Consider the following 23,200-nt stretch of genomic DNA (forward strand, 5'->3'; position numbering starts at 1 on the left):
TTTAAAAAGTGATGGGTAGGTTGACAAACCCCTGATACCAGAGGGGCACTCCTGTGCCTTGGTGGTTAAAATGCTGACCATAAACCACATCATCCACTCCAGGCCAGAGGGAGAGCTTTGGTCCACGTCTCTCTCTCCCCCTCTCATTTCCTATATGCTTGTGTGTGACTAGAAGTATAAATGTTGCTAACCTTCCTAGTCAGCTAGAAATACTAGTCAGTAAAATGTATTCCCATTTTATTTTACTTAAAAACTGATAGTTACCAGATCAGAGATGGTGTTCAAACTATAACAGACCCAGGTTTTACCATTATCTGCACTGGGCTATAGCAGCTAGCATGAAAGAGACCGAGGCTACTGTTACGAGCACTACTGAGGTTAGCAAAACAAACAAACTAATCTGACACTGTGCGTGCTTGCAAGGTTAGACACAGCCAAATGTTTCAACATGCTAACTAAGACATCATTTGACTCAAGAAGAAATTTTGATATAGCTCATAAAATACACACAAGATATTGGTTTTGGCCAATGGTAAACTTTGTCTGTTTCAAGCATGCTTAAATGTTCTCCATCTTTCAGTAAGTGCAACTAGTCCAGTTTTTTTTTCTTTTGTTTAAAAACCTAGCAAACTAGTTACCAGGAGCAATCCTATTCAAAATGGAAAATCGAATAGAATGTGTGATGTTCCAAAAATTCTACATTTAATACAATATTAAGGTATTATTGCCAATATTATAACTACCAGTAAAACTAAAGGCCTGACAGCGGGAAACTTTTTGCTACTTTTTGCTTGTCAAGTGAACGACTACACTATGAAGCCACAATGACATGCTAATGGTAAGCACTATTTGGCCATTATTGCACTGTACATCTTTTATAATGTATTATTGTAGGGCCTTGACCTTATAATATGAAGCATCTTAGGGCAACTGTTCTGATTTGGTGCTATATAAATAAAGCTGAACTGAATTGAACTGCATTGAATTGAAAGTACAGATGACTGATTGCAGAGCAGCTAGCTTTGTAAATAGGCAGTCAAATGCCATGATGTGAAACAAGTTCTAGCAAATAACTTTATACTGGTGGTAAAGGAAAGCTGCATCTATCCTTCTGGAAACACCGTAAACACATTTTAAAAACAGGTTGTCAAAGACCACACAGCAATCACCCAACTGACAGCTTCAGAACCACCAAGTTTAACTTTGAGCTATTCATGCATATTTCTAAACTGCAGAAAATTATCCTTTCAAAATGGAACAGTACTGGCGCTCCAATATGCATGTATCCCTAAGTCTGTAAAATGTACCAGCAGCATTTAAAACACAATAAACGTCTATTTTGTGTTCAAGCCTGGATGGACTAGGAGCTTGTGAAGGTTACACATCAAACAAGAGTTGTGTTGAATGCAGTAAAGCTCATCCTGTATACAAAATATATCCATTTCAGACATTTGACCTGGTTTGGGGGGAGGGGGCTGCCAACCCCCCTCGTATTTCTGAGAAATCATCACAACAACATCCATTATTCAATTTCTGCCTACTCTTTGGTTAAGTTCTTGAAAGGGGCAAAGGCAAAGCTGCAAGCTCTCCTCTACCACCAATTTATTATTGCACCGTACAACTTTTATACTGTATTAAAGTAAGCGCATTTAAACCAATGAATATATGAATGCAATGCCCTGCAGGAAAATATTGTGCTGCTTTTTTCAATCCTTTTGTCTTAGAGCATAATGTAATTCTGACATTTAGCTACAGAAGTGAACTTTCAGATTTGCTCATTTGCCTTCTGTTATTAGCAACCTCATCTCAATATCATTCATTAAAATAGGAATGCATACAAATCAAAAGACAACAGAGTAACTTATTAGCACCGCCTTTTGGTTTCCTGACAGATTCCAGAAGAACAACAATACAGTACATTTTGCCTGCTCTGGCAAGCCCACAAATTGCAGCAGCTTCAACGGTGTGCTTTACATGTTAGGAGTCATAAAATAACCTTTCACCGTGGGGCTTCTGTCTGGGCCCCCTTTAAATGAGACCCATTGAGCCTGCCCCAGTTAAACACTGTCTGCCATTACTTAAAACACCAGGGTCTGATCGTGGAGATATGGCACGCACACACACACAAACACACAGGAAAGTGCTGACACCCAAGTGCAACCTCAAACTATTACTGGACTTGCAGCAATAAAGCCTGAAATGCTGAAAACAGGTCAGGCACAAGGCTGTTTGAGCCTGTGGTGGTAGACATGATGGTGGTAGAGTGTGTAGTTAACGCTGCTTTTAAAGTCGTCTTCTTTTTTTACATTAAACCTGATGAATTCCGCAGTGTTTGCTGAGACACGCACAGTGTAATTACAGAAAAAAAAGACAAGACGAGCATGATTTCAAGAGACGTGTGTTTTTTTAAAATATCCCTCTCTCGCATTTTGACTCAACAGGAATGTATGGAAGGTTGGGCGGGGGGATCAATCATCCAGCAGTACATAACAATTGTGAAGCTTTAATTTAGCACCTCATTTAACTCAGTAAAAACAACAACTTTACAGGCTGGCATTCTGACACACATTTAATTCTGCCCCCTGGTAATGGTCTGCTCTGTTTAAAAGTCTGTTTGGCAGCTCTGTAGATAACAGATGGAAGAAAAATGAGGGGAATTATGAGAAAGATTGATTTCCTAAGGATGAATGGTCTGGTATTCGCACAGATTTATCTGAAACAGACTTTCTCGGACTCTGTTATTATTGAATAAACATACACGCGCGCATGCACACACACTCTGTCACCATATGCAGGCAAACAACAATGTGCGCACACAAAGAGACGCACAGCACACAAAACACCATAGTCATGCAAGAAGGCTAAGAAAACAGAAGCACGGTGAATTTATGAGTGTACAGTACATGAACATTTCTAAAATGGTAAAAGAGTGGAGCGCAAAGGACATAGCTAGGAGTTAGGATTTTCAAAATATTACCAATTTTCACTGCCCAGATCTAAAGGATGCCAAATAATCTGTAGGTAGAAACAGATATATTTAACACAGTCAGCACAAATGTGGCTTTCCAGACAAAAAATACAACTTTTCCTAAGTCTCTTCCCCAATGTCTAGCAAAAATTTACTCTTTTTGAAGAACAAGAGCTCCCATTGTCCTTTTAGATGTCCCAAGCCTATCTTTAAGGAACCATAATATAAACCAGAGACTATAACTTCTCTTGTGGCATCTCAAAAGCAGACAGGAATGAGGCAAAAAAAGAGAGAGAGAGAATGAAGGAGGGGGACGGGCGGGTAAAGTACCTCATTTGAGCCCCATAAAAAAAACAAGACGGCACAAACATTTATCTGTGGTCGGGCTTTCATCAGATGCTTTAAGAGTGCAGGAATAACAAGAGAGCCGGATGCTGATAAAGTAAAGACAGGAAATGGGGAGCGTGGGTCTCCTACTCTCATGTTTCACACGGGACAAGGGGTCCTATAACCTCCACCCCCTTCCTCTCTGCTCTGCTGACATACGTAGACCACAGCCCTCCCCAACCAGACGTTAGCGCAGCAACTGGAAACCACCACCCCTCTAACAAATGCAGAGATGAGACAACAAAATGAGGAAAACGTTGAAGTCTGCAGGTATATAAAATGTGCGGCTGTTTCCACTTGATGGTTTAAGTCAATATAAGCCGGCTTCTCAAATCATTTATTACAGATGAGTGTTCTTCCTTTTCATTGTATATATCTGCTTTTGTCTCATTCCACGAGTGAGGCTCTGCCTCTGAGCACAAGACGGGGCAAAGCCGGGATTAAGGGTTTAGCTTTGTCAATCAGAGTCAGAACTGAGGGAGGGATAGCAGCTGCATCTCCATTCTGAGAGGAAGAGACTGAATTTCTATAGAAACACCAAAACCTGAGTGATTCTGTGCTATATTTGTGACTCAGGTCAGGTGTTATGAGTCACCACTGACATCATCTCGCTCATTACCGATTTCCTCATCAGAACTAAACATTTAGTCTGGTTTTAGCAGAAATGATGGTAATGTGATGGTAACAGAGTAGAGCACTGAAAGAGTATGAAAGGATGATATCTGTGTTCAAGACTGTTTGTAGAGTCCCAATTATTTATCAATCAGCTACAATACGTTTGTTTTTGGGGAATTTCTTACATCTAACCAGGAATATTTAGTATGCATGTATGTAGGAGATACAAGCACACTAATGACAGTGTTAGGGTTCAAAAGTTGGTTGTCAACAATTTCCAATGACTGGTGAACATCAGTATTTTAAGCTACAATTATCGGCTGGCTAGCTGACTGAATATGTTATCCCTGCAACAGCATAGTGACCTGTCCAGGGTGTACCCTAAATTGGATAGGCATGAGAAAATAGAATATGGATTGATGATGGATTATTTTACCTTTAAACTTCCTACCACCCATCTTTGGCCTAGATTATTGAGCTATGCCACATCAGACCAGTGCTTGCTCTGTAGCAGTTACCGAGGCTGTTCATACTCCATGCTGGGCCAGGAAACTAAGACTACAGGGAACAACGTTAAAGGACATCAGGGAAATAACTGCATTCTGTCAGCCAGCACATTTTGCTTTTTATAGCGTCTGTGCGACTACATAAGATTAGCCACGTTCTAGGAGCTTCTCAAATCCCCCCTAATTCTGTTTATTTTGTATCCTAATCAACTTTACAAGAGTAAATAGCATGTCTGGAAACAGCAACAGCTCAATTATAGTAAAATGCAAATGGTTATTAAACAATTGTATTAAAAAAACACATCAGAAATATGGGATAAGAGTTAGTTTACTGTATAAAAAATATAATTTGTTATTGTGCATCTTTAACAAATCTTTAAGAAACACGTATTGATTAATTAATTGGTCTTCAGGCCTTTCTGTGTGGACTTTGCATTTTCTCCCTGTGCCTGCATGCCTGGCTTCCTCCCAAAGTCCAAACATGTGCACGTCGGGTTAATTGGTTATTCTAAATTGGCCACAGGTGTGGATGCAAGATAGATAAAGTGCTTAAGTCCATAAAACACAAGTGCTCTATGGATGTGTTTGAAAAGGTGCAGTGTAAGACTAGAAAAGCCCTACGTAAATGCCAGGCCGTTCCTTCCATTTTAAAAAACATGACGCACAAATACAGTGAGACTTCCTTTGAGTTCCTTCCACATATTTTTCCCCTCATTTACCTGCCTGTCCTTGGCTGATATCCTGTTAGGAACACAAAAATGCAGGAGGACATTAGTGGTTGAACATCAGGGGGGAGGCCATGATGCCAAATTAAAGGGCAGGAGTGGAGTGTGTACTTATACTCACTCATGATGTGCTCTGTCAGCCCTGCTGCTTATAATGGCATGAGAAGGGCCACTTAACTCATAATCACTTCTCTCTCTCCCTTTGGCTCTGTCCTCCTCTGTACCCCACCTCAACCCCTGATTTTCTGACTGCCGGCTCTGATCTTTAATCATAAATGAACTGTAGATCAAGAGCAGGGACAGTGGTCCACACCCCCTTCCCTCCCTTGCCGAGGCTCCTGTAATCACAGGGCTCTTGGCTAGTAAGAGGCCAACAAGCCTTTGAATGAGAAATGACTGTACCTCTAATGCATCAGCCATCTCAACTTTGGAGAGCCGCTTTCTGGCAAAGGGTGTACAGCAGGTAGGAAATCAGGTCACCACTATCGTCGTCTTCACAATCATTATCTCCGATCTCATCCAGCAGCGTAATTGAAAGTGGGACTTTTTATACAATTATTTTCATTTGCTGTCCGTAGCCTACAGTATGCGAGTAATTTCTGCCTTGTGGTGCACTCCAACTTACTGTACCCTAAAAAGAAAAATCATGCACGCCCGCAATCTAGGTGGTGCAGCATGCATTGTATTGAGACACAAGTCACCCTCCCTGGCAAAGGCCTGCTTGTCAAGTGCTGCTACTTGTGCCGAGTTCTGCTAATGGACTGCTAATAGGAGTGAATGTTGCACTGTGAAGCTCCCCTGTAGTTGAGAGTGTCACACAGGGTGATTAATGACACACTCTCTTCTCCTTCCAAGCCTGTCCCTGTCCTCACTCCATATCTTGCTTTCACCCTTTTCTCTCACCCACCCTCTCCTGCCTCGAGGTCCCTCTCCTCCTCCTCACCTCTAATCTTTCTGTCCCTCTCTGAAGTCCCCCCTCCCCAAATCTCTTTTCATTTACTTCAAGATTTTAGCACACGGCAATCTGAGAACATTATTATTCACCCCACAAATCAAGTATACTCGCAATGCTAAATTGTAAATTGCTTTAAAGGCATGCAGTATGAGCACAACACATCAAAACTGCATGGAAGCATTAACACAAAACTCAGTAGGAAAAAGAAAACGTTTAGGTTTAGTTTACAAGGAGCTTCAACTTTCTATTATGCTGATGATCAGGGATTACATTTTAACATAAGTTGAGAAAAACAAGGCAGAATTTATAGGAAATTTTAAGTTTTTAACTCTCTGATAAGGAATTTACATTCTAGTGGTTTTGAGGGGAGATTATGGTGGTCTTAATATGCTCATTTCCAGGTCCACAGTTTATCCAAGGATTCTACTGGAGCAGCTTTGCATGATTCAATCACATATTACTTATTAATCTTATAGCGTGCCTCGGTTTATCCACCGTCGGAAACAAAGCCGTATTAACTCCTCTCACATTCTTCAGATTGGCTGTCTCTAACAAACAGAAGGTTTGAATAGAAGGTGGGTGGGGCAGAGCTAAATATCCACTAACTGGGATTACTGTGTGTTGAACTTGTACAGTTTAAAGAGGTAATCCCAGTGAGCCATTATATATACACATTATTTGAAACATTAGCCAGTTTAATGTTTTTAGGCCCATTAGGAGGGAGAGAAAGAAAAATCCCAGTGGTCCCCTTGAGTTTAGGGATTTTAGGCTTAGTGTTACTCAAAATGTCGACTGGCTTGACTCTTGATGATGGAAGGCTAGCAAGCTGGCTAATGAGTATATAGCAGCAGGAATGGTTCCCCACACCCTAAGAGATGTGAGTGGTTTCATGAGAAACTGACATGATGTATCACAATGTCAGAGTTTCTTTTGGCTTTATTTTGATAATGGGGGAGGGAGTAATGGACACAATATTTTTGGTTGGCATAATATTTTTTGTTGACATAAATGGTCACCGACTGATCACATGCAGTTTTTAATGACATAGAACACTTCAGTTATTTATAGAAAATTATCCTTGGATATGGGTCACGTTCCCCGGGGGTCCCCAGACCCCACTTTGTGAACCATCTATAAAAATGTGACTGATTTAGACATCATTTGGTACTCTGCCATATTTGCATCATCAAACTGAGGTAAAAGTAACAGTTCAAGTGCTGTGGTAATATTGGAAAAGAAAAGAAAAGGCACAAAATAATCAAACCGAGGCATTCTGATGAACTGGCCAAAAAATTCTTAGATAGAAGACTTGAACTAAAGGGGAATGTGAACACATAACCAAAGCAAATTAAAAAAATCTTCACGACAGGCCTGAGTGCAATGACAGACAGTATTCGTGTCCGCCGCCACAGCTGTTCCCGGCCCCAAAATAGCAACAGAGTATATTTTTTGCGTTCATAACAATAGCATATGACATCAAGTAGAGCAAGGAAGCAAACTCAGCAGCTACTTTTCACAGTAATTATCACTCGCTACCAGGCTCCGTCTGGCTTAAATCGCAATCAGCATGCAACTGTGACCTCACACAGCCATACTGTGTACACACTTTTTTTTTTACTTTGCTCTCTTCGTTCACCTGTGCATATCACAGCTCAATCTTAATTTCCTTCACTTACACAAAATCCTTCAGTTACATAAATTTGCTTTAAATATCACGTACTGCGAGCTTGCATTGATGGCAAAGGCTATCACAGGAGGTCATTTATATGTACTGCTTCTTTGCACAATGCTCTCATTGTGCATGTAGACCCAGTTTATATAATGACCTCTATGGTTGTAATGTTAGCAGCCCCAGGGGAAGCCTCTTAGAATAATAATAGGCAGGGAAAAAAACAAAAAAAACAACATTCACGTTTACCTGCATTCTTTACGAAGCACACAGAAGTAGCCTAAAAGCTGAACGAGTGTGTCGTACGAGGAAAACAAAGAAGCCTCACTGTGTATGAGTTACAATATATCTGAAACCATAGCTGTCCTTTAACTTTTTCTCTCCATAAACAATCCTCAGAGGACACATCATCAGAAAGTGGAGAGGCAGGAGAGACAGAAACATGGTGTGAGAGGCAGCACGAGAACAGCGCTGTGGAAAAACTGAACTAATCCCAGGAATGCCAGCGCCCATGTATCCACTGCCTAACACAAGAGGTACACTATATAAATGCCAGCGTTAAGGTCAGCCATGGAAATGAAAGGAAATCGAGAAAAAGGAAACACCTTAAAAAAGTGATTTTCCCTCCCTTATCATGCATGTAGCACAACACATGCATGTTACCCACTAAAGACTATTGAGCAGCATATATGGTTAATATGCATTTATTGATTTTTTTTTATTTTAATAAACCTGGATAAATAAATGTGAACTGGACTAAAATGAGCCACAGCCCAATGGTGAGGGAGTTTGGACTTTTAGGTCGGGGCAGAATGTGACGGAAAAGAGAGGATCCACTGCTAAATTGAATGCGGCACAATAACTGTTTAATCTCAGATGTCTTGGTTTTTTTCCAAGATTTAAAAAAATAATAATAATAATTAAAAATACAACCTGATTGCACACCTGCCAATAAATCTTTTATCAGAGCAGCTATTCCATATGTTCCCTGTAAGAACTTGACATCCTCCATCAGCTTTAACAGTACGGTGGAGCTCTGACACCTCCACCGTACCAAGGGTTTCAAATCAAGCTGCTGTCAGAGCCCTCAGCTACTTTCCTGGCAGCTCATTGCATATATCTGTCTCAACTTGTCTCCTTTCTGAAGAGTCCAGCAGGTTAATGAGAAGGATCACTTCCCGGTGCTCGCCTCTGTCTAGAGGATTAGAAAGCACTCTCAAAAAATAAATAAAAACTGTAAACACATATTTACAGCCACAGAAAGTAGGTCTGAAGAGCTGCAAGTAGAAGCACAGCGTTACAGAGAGCGCCCGGGTAAGTGAGCCACTTTGATCACCAGTAGTTTTACACTGAAGAAGTGACTCTCCAGCGATTAGAAAATGTGTAGAGCTCATCAGTGCCCCAAAATAGCGAGGCCCATTAATTAGGCTCAAACAATGTTCTCCTAGTGTATCGACTTCTTAATGGACAGATAAGAACCTTGTTCGTATTCCCATCCAGTCAATGGCACAGGGCTCTCTGGGGTTTTGGAATGGGTATTATGTCATCTCACCATGCCCTTCAGAAACTGGACCTGTGCTGGGGTTTTTTCCCTCTCTCTTTCTTCCTCTTCCTCTTCTTGCTCATTAACTATGTAGGAGTGAGATGAAGGTCTGGAGCAGCTAGATAAGGTTGCTCACAGACCCTCTTCCCCTGTCTGGGATATGTGCTTAGACTTCAATTTGAGCTTGTAACACTTTTGCATGAACACTGAAGCCTCACAAAAAAAAACCCCTAACTGTTCATGATGTCACTGCAGAAGGGAGTATATCTGAAATGGTCAAACCTCCCCTCCCATCCCCTCCCCTCCATCTCATCATGTTATTCAGACAACAGTAGATTCCAGACAAGACAGACCACCTACCTTAATTCCACAGACATACACTCTTGGCGTCTGATACACATGCACAAACACATAGTGAACACTAAATCCTAACACAGATGGCTTTTTCTCAGCTCCCTTTGTTTGACAATCTTGCACGGTAGAAAGAAGATTAAGTAAATGGCTTCAGGTGTTGTGGCATTATCTCCAAGATTTCTGTGACTGACAGCCACTCTGCAGTTTACAGAAACATCTTTCACCAGGCAATTCTTTGAAGGAGAGGTTTTGTAAATCTGCTTACTGATTGAAACCAAGCATAATGACAAATTAAAGCTCGCTGCCGAGATATGTGTGTGTGTGTGGGGGGGGGGGGGGGGGGGGGGGGGGGGGGGTGTTGAAGATTTTCTTGGCAAACTTCACTTCACGACTGAAACTTCCTTATTTAATTAGACATTCTCCTGAGCAAAAAGTCAAGATCATTTAAGCATTACTAGCTTCACTGGGCTTTGAGATCATTCTTCATTCTTAGATGATCTGATTGTTTTCAAATAGTGGACCTCTAATTTGGGGATTACAGCAGTCATCAATCAACACTGAGTAAGATTGAATAATATGAGAATGAATGGAAGTTCAGCTTTCTTGATTTGATTAATAGCAGCCCGAACAGGAATATTCTAATATGACTGCAGGTAATGGTCTACATGTTATATTTTACCTGTAATAACTTGCTGTGATTCAGGGTTCTTGTGGCTAATTACAGTTTTCTAACACGTTTTTTTTATGTGTAATGCTATTTTTTTGTGTGCCTACACTAAAATCTTTAACGGTTTAGGAAGATTTAAAGCAACAGCCACAATATTAAGGGTTTCTCAGGTCTTTGTCTGAATTTCTACGAACATTATTGCTAAGGATTGTCTTATTGCATTGGAGTCACACTGGGTTAAATATGTACACTTGGGTTTTAAGGGGTATTTATTATTTTCTTCTTTTTTTGGGGTTGTATGGAAGCCCCAAACGCAATTTCATTGTTCTTGACAATGACAATAAATAAATAAATACTAAATAAAATACTAAATCTCTTGAGCTTCAAAGCAACACTTCTCCATTTCTTTCCTCGGAGAAACAGATGCAGGGCTGTGATGCTTTGGTTTCCAAGTGCAAAGCGTAGTTAATATAAATTATTGAATAAAAACTTTTTTCCCCCAGTGAAGGCTTCTTTGGATGTAGTATCTTCATATTTACCTCACATAAAACTGCTTAGCAGTAGGCAGCCTGCTTTAATGAAGGCTACAGCCTATTATTTCTAGTACAGCCGAACTTCGGGGGCATGAAGTGGCACACTGTATTCTTCTATTAGGAGTGTGACTAATTATGATTCCGTTTTGTCTTGCCCACCACAACAGCGCCACGAGAGTTCATAAAAGTTTTCCTGAGAGCAAAGCCAAAAGGTTCACTGGTGAAGAATACACTTTAAAGTTTACCTTGAGCTACACCGATGTCAACCAGAAGGAAAAGCAAAAGCCAGGATACGGTCGGCATCTCTGGACAGGATCTCGGCGATCTTCCTCCTTCTCTGTCAGTCCGCGCAGAGTACCCCATGATGAGGAGTCAAACTACGCTCTAAGGCGAGTCCCAGTCACTGAGAAATTGATATGAAATGCGCGCTGGTGTCCCTCGTTACGCTGCGCAGCACTCCACAAACCCTCACAACCCGGGCGTAAAAGAAAGAAAAAATAGCTTTCGACAAAATATATCCAGCGCAGTGTTTTTGCAAACATGTGACACTTTATGAAACAAGAGGTGGGTGCATCGCCCTCTGTCACAGAGGATGTTGCATTAAAATCTGTATCCGCTTGCTTTTCCCTCTAAAGGTTCACTTGCTAGAGGTGTGGATCGATGTTCTGACGGCAAATTCATGCTCCCACATGAAAGCAAAGTCCGTCCAGCAGAGTCCGAGTCTGTGCAGAACCCTTTTTCACTCGTGCAGTGAGAGAGAGCAGTGTGTGTGCGTGCACCGCGTCTCCAGCGCTCCACTGACGGCACTGAACGAACCAGGGCAAGGAGCCGTCTCTGCGGGCTACCTTGCTCCTTCAGCCAATCCAAGTGCTCCGGCAAGTGGCGGCGCTGCATCAAAACCTGGCCCGGACAGCAGCGAGGAATGGATGCTGATTTTTTTTTTTCAGCTGAGAATTTTAATCACGCATTCATCCAGGTTAGACTACGAGACAGAAATTAGATTAACAGAAATATGAGTGTATGCAGTGGAATCCGTTATGTAACGCTTGTACTTGCGCGTAAATTCCTGCATCCAAAACTAAAGTATCATTAGGGGAAATCCTTTTAAGCTGTTTAAGCCCATTTCAATATTGTTTTTTAAAAACGATTTTAAATACTCATTTATGTGTAGTAAGGCTTAGAGATGCGCAGTGAAAATGTTTTTACCTCCATTTGAACTTTAGAAATACAGATCAGCACCATAACATCAACAAACTCCCCCCTACATATATGATATAAGTCGTTAATTTAAGAGTACTTTGCAAAAATATTTAGTCACCCTTAATTTCTTTATATTTTGCAAGGAAAATGGGAAGGTTTACTGAAATGTGCAAACATACGTGGAAATACAGTATATAAGCTTAAAAGTCAATATGTTGATGCCAAACAGCTTCAGTAATGCTGAGGTCCGGGCTCAGGGGAGGACAATCCATGAGTGATAGTGTTCCATTGGGTGTTTTTCTAACCAGGTATGCTTTTACTGCCAGTGCGTTTGGGATCATTGTATTGCTAAAAAAAAAAATAAAGCACTGGCCAATCAGACACTATAAGGTGGCTCAAAATCTCACTGTACTTTCTGCATTCATAATTCCATCAATATTGACAAGATCTCCAACACCACTGGCTGAAACGCAGCCCCAAACAATGACAGAGCCTCCACTGTGTTTTACAGATGCCTGTAGACACTCACCGTTGTACCTCTCTTCCATTCAAACTGACGATAAACTTCATACTGACCATATACTTCAAATTTCAATTCATCATTCCATCAGACATATCGCCATTGATTTTCACACCAGTTTTGGTGTAATTTGGAATACCTCAGTTTTTTCTCCCTGTTGCCCTTTCTTAAAAATGGCTTCTTGACAGCTACTTATCCTGCAAGACCACATCTGTCAGGTCCCGTGACAGCTCTGTGATCTGGATTTTTTCCTATTTCAGTTTCCTCAGGCTTTTGTTTTTTTTGTAAGGAAAAAAAAACAAAAAACAACACACCATGCTGAGATATGCTAATTCATAGGTGTCCTTATAGGTCAGTTTTAAGTTGTTGAACAAACAAACACATTGCTCTGAAAATAGTATGGTACAAGGACTGGACTGAAAATATGTGAAAAAGCAGCCAATGACCAAATAAATTATTCAAGACTTTTAAAATAAATACAAGAACTTCTGGCTCCTTAAAAACAAAATATTTCCCCTGGTCTTCCACCGCACATTAAGAAAAACCTGAATACCCACTCCCTTATCCCCACTGCTCTCTGGCAAAGGGTCACAAAATAAGTACAAGCAGCTATGAGATGATTAACTGGAGAGGAAAGAAGAAAAAACAAAATAATTTTTTTCATACATCTAAATTTTGTTTGGTTTTCAGCGGGGAATGAGGATAACCACTTGAGAATTTAAAGTATCGCAGAAGTTGGTAAAAGGTTTGAGGGTTTTTGTTGATTAAAAGGAGACAACAACTCAGACATCTAAAACATGAAAATGATCCCCACATAGATACGGCCACTTTTTAGTCACAAGCATCCATCACCTATAACTGCACATTTCCTTGTTTACACAGCTACAACATAAAGTAGCAGAATAAATCAGAATAATTTTTTCCTGCACAGTAGAGCACAAAATGTTTCTTATATTCCCTACCAGTATAGTGCAAATAGGTGCTTCCATTTTCTGCTTTATTTAGAAGTAATAATAGCATGTCACAAAACCTGATCGATGATGAGCTCAGCCTCGCAGACTTTCAAACCCACACACAGAGACACACAGACATATACATGACTTTTGCTTTGTAGGGGGAAATTTGTTTCAGTCATTTCAATAAAAGCTGATAAGTAATTGCATATGCATCAGAGATGCCTAGGCAATGCTCCCGGCACTGTGATTAATGTGGCATGTGAACTTGACACTATCTCTGTACCAAAATTAAACTTTTCAAATATGAATCTAATTCAAGAAACACAGTATTCCCCCCTTCTCTGTAATCCTTTTTATGCACAGTGCTGTGAAAAAAGTATTTGTCCGCATCCTGAATTCTTAAGTTTTTGCACATTTGTCAGACTTAAATGTTTCACATCATCTAACAAACTGTAATATTAGATCAGGAAAACCCAAGTAAATACAAAATGCAGCTTTTAAATGATGATTTCATTTATTAAGGCAAAAAGCTATCCAACCCTACCTGGCTAAGTAATTGTCCCCCTTGTTAAATCAAAAATGAATTGTAATTAAGCACACTTTTTGGAAAGGTGAGGGTGAACTTCACTGGCCACACCCAGGCCTGATTACTGCCAGAGCTGCTGAATCAAGAAATCACTTAAGAAGAACCTGTCTGAAAAAGTAAAGTAGGCTAAAAGATCTCAAAAACCAACACATGTTACAATTTAAAGAAACTCAAAAACAGATGAGAAACAAAGTCATTGACATCTATCAGTTTAAAAAGGGCTACAACGCCATTTCTAAGGCTTTGGGACTCAAGTGAACCACAGATAGAGACATTATCCACAGATGGAGAAAACTTGGAACAGTGGCGAACCTTCCCAGGAGTGGCCAGCCTCATAAAACTACTCCAAGAGCACATCAACAACTCATCTAGGAGGTCACAAAAGAAAAATCCATGGGAGAGTTTCAAGGTGAAAAACTCTGCTGACCACACAGAACACAATCTTAAGCAGGTCTTACATGCTCAACATGTTTCTGTGTGGCTGAATTAAACAACTATGCAAAGAAGATTGGGGCTCTTCTTCACTTAAATCATCATCATTTTAAAAAATCCCTTTTTAAAGTTTATTCAGGTTATGTTTGTTTATTAATAAAATGCATTTGATGACCTGATACATGTAAGTTTGACTAATATGCAAAAAATAAGAAATCAGGAAGGTGCTACATACTTTTTCACAGGACTGTATGGTGATGTCCACACACACACACACACACACACACACACACACACACACACACACACACACACACATATATATATATATATATATATATATATATATATATATATATATATATATATATATATATATACATATATATACATATATATATATATATATATATATATATATATATATATATATATATATATGTATATGCATTTGAGTAATTCAGTCTTCTGAAAGGAATGATAGGTATATAGTCTACATATTCTGTACATAACTTTAAAATGGCGCCGGTGAGGTCGGCTGCCGTGCTGGATGCTCTGCCCTAACTTCTCCACTTTTTCGTCACTTTTTGCTATATCTGCGATAAGCTTGCATGGGCATCATGCAAAACACACAAATCCGCTACAGTAGAGACACTTTGGTTTCTATTGGTCTGCAGTACACGAACATTTCACCATGTTTAACTCCGGACCCAACCTGGCCAAAGGAGATCCTGAGAGAGAACAAAGGACGCGACCCTAAGCGACGGCCTCGAGGTAAAAGAGCCGGCATCAGGAACAGGCTACGGGCTCGCGCACACCGCGCACCCATGCCCAGTATCCTGCTAGCCAATGTTCAATCCATCGAGAACAAGCTTGATGACCTCAGAGCCAGAATCAAGTTCCAGAGAGACATTCGGGACTGCAACCTCCTCTGCTTCACCGAGACTTGGCTGAACCCAGCGATACCAGACCACGCCGTGCAGCCGACGGGGTTCTTTTCGGTTTACCGCATGGACAGGACAATGGAGTCGGGGAAGAAAAGAGGTGGTGGAGTGTGTTTGATGGTGAACAACAGATGGTGCGACAGCACAAACATCTCCCCACTCATACGCTCTTGCTCGCCCAATCTGGAGCTTTTGATCGTTAAGTGTCGCCCTTTCTATCTCCCTCGGGAATTCACTGCGGTCATTGCCTGCACTGTTTACATTCCGCCTCACGCGGACTCGGACACTGCCTTATGTGAGCTACATGAGGCTCTCACACATCAACAAACACTTCACCGAGATGCCGCACTCATTGTTATGGGAGATTTTAACAGAGTGAATCTCAAACGGACATTTCACAACCTTCACCAGCACATCAACTGTCCCACCCGGGGCACGAGGACATTAGACCACTGCTACACCCCGTTCAAGAACTGTTACAAGGCTCAGCCCCTGCCGGCATTTGGAAAATCGGACCATTCTGCCATCTTCCTCATACCTGCTTACAAACAAAGGCTAAAGCAGCAACCACCAATCAGGAGGGAGGTCGCTCGCTGGACGGACCAATCGGTGGCCGCGCTGCAGGACGCACTGGATGACGCAGACTGGGACATGTTTCGGCGCAGCTCTGATGACATCAACATGTTTACGGAAGCGGTTGTGGGATTTATCGGGAAACTAGCGGACGACACAGCAGAAAGAACTATCATCCGAACGTTTCCCAACCAGAAGCCGTGGGTGGATAAAAACATCCGCGACGCTCTGAGATCACGCACCGCTGCCTACAATGAAGGGCTCGTCTCCGGTAATATGGACCTATACAAGGCTGCGTCCTACAACGTGCGCAGCGCGGTCCGAAAGGCAAAGCGGAGCTACGGGGAAAAACTAGAGTCACAGCTACGACAGTGCGACTCTAGGAGCCTGTGGAAAGGACTGCGGACTATAACGGACTATAAACGACCAGCTTCTTCAATGATGAATGCCGATGCTTCACTGGCTGATGAGCTGAACACGTTTTATGCTCGCTTCGATGCCGCAGCAATTAAAACAACAAACGGCTGACTTCAATTGTGATGAAGTGTTTTGAAAGACTGATGAGAGATCACATCACTTCTTCACTTCCTCCCACCATCGACTCACTTCAGTTTGCTTACCGGACTAATCGTTCCACAGACGATGCCATATCTCACCTGCTCCACACATCCCTGAGTCACCTGGACACTGGCAGAGGGAATTATGTTAGGATGCTGTTCGTGGACTACAGTTCAGCATTCAACACAATAATTCCCTCTAAGCTTTTCACCAAGTTGACGGATCTAGGACTCAGCTCATCACTGTGTCAGTGGATCCTCAACTTCCTCACAGACAGACCCCAATCAGTGAGGGTGGGAAAACAAGTCTCCCCCTCCATCTCACTCAGCACTGGAGTGCCTCAGGGCTGTGTTTTAAGCCCCCTGCTGTACTCACTGTACACTTATGACTGTGTAGCCACATCCGACACCACCTCCATTGTCAAGTTTGCTGACGACACTGCTGTTGTGGGCCTGATCTCCGACAACATCGAGACGGCCTACCTGGAGGAGATTAGGAACCTGGAGACCTGGTGCCAGGAGAATAACCTCCTCCTAAACATCAGCAAGACTAAGGAGCTGATCGTGGACTTCACTACAAAGCAGGCGAGGAATTACAAACCCCTCATCATCAGTGGCACGCCAGTGGAGAGAGTGGACAGTTTCCGATACCTGGGTGTCCACATCACTCAGGACCTGTCATGGTCCTGTCACATCAACACCCTGGTTAAGAAAGCCCGTCAGCGTCTCTTCTTCCTCAGAAGACTTAGAGACTTCCATCTGCCACTGAAGGTGCTCAAGAACTTCTACTCCTGCACCATCGAGAGCGTCCTGACGTCAAACATCTGCACCTGGTTTGGGAACAGCACCAAGCAGGACAGACGAGATCTGCAAAGGGTGGTGCGCTCGGCAGAACGCATCATTCAATCAGAGCTCCCTGACCTGCTGTCCATCTACACCAAGCGGTGCAAGTCCAAAGCTAGGAAGATTATGATGGACCTCTCCCATCCCAACAATGGACTCTTCTCACTGTTGAGGTCTGGGAAGCGCTTCCGCTCCCTTAAGGCCAAAACAGAGAGAATGAAGAGGAGCTTCTTCCCCCAGGCTATTCGGGGCCTGAACCAGGTGTAGGACTGGACTCTCCCAAACACGTCACTATAAGACTGGACTCTCACACACGTCACCACACGCACCACCACACATTTCCTATAATCCTATAATTCCTATAATTTATAATCCTTATCTTTATAATCTCTTCTGCTATTTGCACATTCTTTACTGTAAATTCCTAAGTTAATTTGTAAATTTTTGTAGTAAATTGTAAATATTGTAGAACTTTTCTTCTGTCATTTAATGGTCGGGCATTGTACAGCTACAAGCATTTCACCCCCATGTCATACTGTGTATGGTTGCGTGTGTGTGACAAATAAAATTTGAATTTGAATTTGAATTTGAATAATCCGTTGAGTGTATTTGTTTTATTGAAAATCACTAAAGTGAATCAGAGGGGCTTTGAGGTTTTTGAATATAGACCTGAATATGTGGACTCTTTCCAACAACCTTTTGTCAATAGCATGGTTATATTAAGGCTAGGTGTTGCCCACTTTTAGCCTGAACATTATCACATACTCACCAAAACAAGTACAAGTGTTACACTTTGCGCAATATGAACTTATGAAATGGCAGATTGTTCTAAATTTTGACTGTGGTTAACGAAATAGATTATAAGCAAGATGAGACCTAGGAATAGACAAAACTCACTTCCTCACTTTTCAACCTGAAATTCAGGAAGGACAGGGCAGTTTCTTCTTTCACCTGTCAAAAGAGGACCAGCTAAACCAAGTCCAAGCAGTCTGCGTGTGTTTTGTAGAAATGTCTTATGACCTCAAGAAGTTTTGTAGGGGGCTACTAAGAAGCTGCAGCTGTATCTGTATTCTTGGAAGGAAGTGGCACTCCTAGTTGGTGTCAGCCTCCACCGGCGTCCTCCTTTATCACAGATTCTGTTTGTGATTTTCATGGACAAGCTTTAAAGGTGCAGCTGGGGAGGAATGGTGTGGTCTGATTTAGGAATATGTTGGCTTTATCACACACTGGAACGAGTTTTGAATAAAATGTGAAGCAACCAGTACCTTCAAGTTTGTGCCAATTGTTTTTATTTTGGTTGTGAGTTAGGGTAAAATGCAGGGTGAACCCTGTGGTGCTAAGAAAGCTGTGGATGTACCTGTTTGTTCTGGTTCCACCTATGGAGATGAAATATTGATAGTGAGCAAAAGAATGAAATTGCACATATAAGCAGATGATGCTACTTTAGGTGTTGTCATCCTCCGATATATCGAAGGGTGCTGCTCAGACAGTCGAGGTGGCGTCCAGTTGGTATCTAATCAGGATTCGCTGGAAGCTTTCCAGGCACATCCAACTGGTAGGAGGCACAGGGGAAGACCTAGAACATGCTGGAGAGATTATGTGTCTCATCTGGTCATGTATATCTCATGAACCCCCAGAAGGAGCTGAAAAAAACATTTGGAGAGGGACTTAAGTCCAATGCCGCTACAAAATAACTCAGAGTGAGCACTATAAAATAAATGAGTGCCAGTAAGCATTTCACAACAGCTTAGATTCAACAAGGTGATTTCTCATGTGGGGGGTGGTCCACGGTGACTTCTCAGTAATATATTCCTGTTGTTATCAACACCTTTCACATTGTCTCAAAGGTGGTCTGTATGCTTGAGATATGAAGAGTGAGCGAGTAATGTGAAGAAAACTGAGGCCACGGCCACATTCTTTAAATAATCTTGATTCAACGTGTGCACAAGAATGGCGTGTTATCTTGCCATGTATGTCCATTTGGGGGGGCGGTGCACTGTGACCATGAGGGCCATATCCCAAACCACTCATCAGTGTGTTAAAGTACAGGGTGGGCCATTTATATGGATACACTGTAATAAAATGGGAATGGTTGGTGATATTAAAGTCCTGTTTGTGGCACATTAGTATATGTGAGGGGGCAAACTCCTCAAGATGGGTAGTGACCATGGTGGCCATTTAGAAGTCGGCCATCTTGGATACAACTTTTGTTTTTTCAATAGGAAGAGGACCATGTGACACATCAAACTTATTGGTAATGTCACAAGAAAAACAATGGTGTGCTTGGTTTCAACGTAACTTTATTCTTTCATGAGTTATTTACAAGTTTCTCTTTGTTCACAGCCATTGACATGTTGAAGAGGTTAACATGTGAGGAGCGGATCGAAATTGTGTTGATATCTGGTGAACGCAGTAACCGGGTCATTGCAGCAGATTTCAATGCACGACACCCTACGAGACCACCCATCTCCCATGCTACAGTCAGCAAACTGCTTGCTAAGTTCCGTTAAACTGGTTCAGTGTTGGATTTGCCAAAATGTGGATGCAAGAAAACTGTCACTAATGAAGAAACATCAGTGGCTGTCAAAGGAGCTTGCAAAGAAAAGCGTCTGGACTTCTTTAAGTTGCTTGAAGACGTTTCACCTCTCATCCGAGAAGCTTCTTCAGTTCTAAGGTCAAATGGTGGAGAGTCCCAGATATAAACCTAGTGGGTCCCATTGCGTTGGATTGTCAATACAACCCTCTTCTCCCACTCTTCACACACTGAGAGCAACACTACAGGAGAAATGCCAGCACAGGCATCCAGTATCTGTAGTTTCAGGTGTTGCACATCTCGGATTTTCACACCATCGACAATTGCCTTCAGATGACCCCAAAGATAAAAGTCTAAGGGGGTCAGATCGGGAGACCTTGGGGGCCATTCAACTGGCCCACGACGACCAATCCACTTTCCAGGAAACTGTTCATCTAGGAATGCTCGGACCTGGCACCCATAATGTGGTGGTGCACCATCTTGCTGGAAAAACTCAGGGAACGTGCAGGCTTCAGTGCATAAAGAGGGAAACATCAACACAATGGGCAGCACATTGATGGACAGCCACTGATGTTTCTTCATTAGTGACAGTTTTCTTGCGTCCACATTTTGGCAAATCCAACACTGAACCAGTTTCACAAAACTTAGCAAGCAGTTTGCTGACTGTAGCATGGGAGATGGGTGGTCTCATAGGGTGTCGTGCATTGAAATCTGCTGCAATGACCGGGTTACTGCGTTCACCAGATATCCTCTTCGACATGTCAATGGCTGTGAACAAAGAGAAACTTGTAAATAACTCATGAAAGAATAAAGTTACGTTGAAACCAAGCCCACCATTGTTTTTCTTGTGACATTACCAATAAGTTTGATGTGTCACATGGTCCTCTTCCTATTGAAAAAACAAAAGTTGTATCCAAGATGGCCGACTTCTAAATGGCCACCATGGTCTCCACCCATCTTGAGGAGTTTGCCCCCTCACATATACTAATGTGCCACAAACAGGACTTTGATATCACCAACCATTCCCATTTTATTACAGTGTATCCATATAAATGGCCCACCCTGGACAATTGAGCTTTTTTATTTTTTTATTTTTCTTTAGATAGCACTTTATTTTTTTTATTTTTTATTTTTTGCTCCTCAGTCATCCAGTCCTGGTCATGGTTCATAGCTTCATTTTCCTGTTCTTTGCTGACTGGAGTGGAAAGTGGCATAGCTCTCCGCTGCTGCAGCCAGTGCAATTCAAGGTTAAATGATGTGTGCTTTCTGAAACGTCCTTCTGCACACCGCTGCTGTACTGAGCTGTCATTTATTTGTGGCCTGTTAACTTGAACAAATTTTGACTTTCTCCGCTGACGTCTCTCGTGAGCCTCTGAGGTGCGTATCCTGAAAGCAGCAAGCGGCACCCTGTGTGAGTCAGTCGGCTTGAATTATAGCAGGCCTTCCAAGATATTCTGTAGTTGTTTAGTAAATCAGAAAATTATTAACAGCCTCTCAGTGCAGCTTAGCGGCCTTCTATTTGGCAACTACTGTATAGTGTAAAGAAGTGATGGAAGTCTTTCTTTGTGCATAATGAATAAGATAAATATTAAGGGACACATTCAAGCAAAGTGTCTTTTAACATTTGCCACAGACCTTTGGACCTTTTGAGAAGTGTCCCGTGTGTCAGGAGTGAAAAGCCAGTGTATTACAGAAACATTGACCCACAAATTCCTCTCAGCAAATAACTCTTTTCACTAGCATGCCTTTGCCAGAAATAAGTGCACAGAACTGTTGCTAAACGGATGTTTCAACATTGTAGGAAACATTCCTTAACCGTGCCTTTATTTTCTTGGGACCCACTAAGTAACTGCTTACACTGGAAAGCATGTCCAAAGATAGCTATATCTAAAAGGAAATTGAAACTACATGTTTACTTCATGTAAATGGCATTACATAATGAGAGTACACAGAAGAATATTTCTGGGAACCTGATGCTGTCACGGCCAGCGGGGGCAGACCGTGTGGAGAGTGTGTGCGGTGGACCCAGGCATGAACACAGGCGAGGAGACGGGAATGAACTTAAACTGAAAGCGAGCCTTTATTTGGGCTGATGCAGAGGGGAGTGGACAAAACATAACAGGGACAGAGACTGCAACTAACCAAAAACCTAAACTGGAAAAACACTAACCTAACTGAAAGGAATAACTATGATCACTGTGAACAGAACGCTGTGCAGATGCATGGAAACTGTGAACCAAATGGCGTGCCGAAACAGATATGAACATGACCTGCACGGAACCTCATCGTGTGGCTGCATGAAAAACAACACAAACCAAATGGCAAACATGAACTGCACAGAATCCTGAAAACCACTTAATTTGACCAGCGGTGAGGTACACAGACAAGACGACGACAACGACGAACAAAAGAAGACTGAGGACTTAAATACACACATGAGGTGATCAGGGGAAGTGGAGACACATGAGAACACAGCTGACTAGAATGAAACATAATGACAATACAGGGGAGAGTAACACTAACTACAACGAACAAAGAACATCAGACTCTTCCAAAATAAAACAGGAAACACGGAGACATAGACATGGAGATAAAACATGACATGAACTTAACATAACCGCATAGACATGAAACATGACACGAAGACACAGGAACCAGGGAGACTGAGTACAGGGGGAGATGACAGAAACAACTAAGAAATAAGGACTAAACAGCAACCTAGAAATTAACTAGATCAAAAATAAATCTAAAAATACATAAAACTCAAACACTGACCACCTTAGAAACTTGTAACTTGTATTTTTAGTGGTTAGTTTGTATGGGAAGGAGTGGGAAGTTGTGTATGATCCTTACAAGGATGCAAATTACCCCTGAGCGTGGGAGAACACACATGGTACAAACACTTATTAGATTTTGTTAGTTGACATTCCTTAAAATAATTCCAGTGACTATTGTGTCAGACCTTCATGCGTGAATTTCCGTTACATTACGTATAAACATTCACGTTCCCCAGAGGATTAGTAAGGCGGTCTTTGACGATCCTCCTGCTTCTAATCTGTAGGCACAAGTGGGTCAGTGCTGTCCTGTAAAACATCTGGAATACTACTTGATGAATGTTTTTATTTGTTTTCTAG

At 41.8% G+C, this 23,200-nt stretch overlaps 1 protein-coding gene across 1 annotated transcript in view; it reads right to left on the minus strand.

The window, feature by feature from the left end:
• The window catches only part of unc5cb (unc-5 netrin receptor Cb), a 142,501-nt gene extending 131,216 nt beyond the window's left edge, over positions 1 to 11,285 (minus strand). The window contains exon 1 of the mRNA XM_085359774.1: positions 11,168 to 11,285. Coding sequence (XP_085215900.1) covers positions 11,168 to 11,285 — 118 coding nt within the window. The remainder of the gene's footprint in view (positions 1 to 11,167) is intronic.
• Positions 11,286 to 23,200: the final 11,915 nt, after the last annotated feature.

Source organism: Diplotaxodon limnothrissa, linkage group LG7 (assembly GCF_057381915.1).
Source record: "Diplotaxodon limnothrissa isolate DT_005_m linkage group LG7, D_limnothrissa_male_GT1.1, whole genome shotgun sequence".
Taxonomy (NCBI): Eukaryota; Metazoa; Chordata; class Actinopteri; order Cichliformes; family Cichlidae; genus Diplotaxodon; species Diplotaxodon limnothrissa.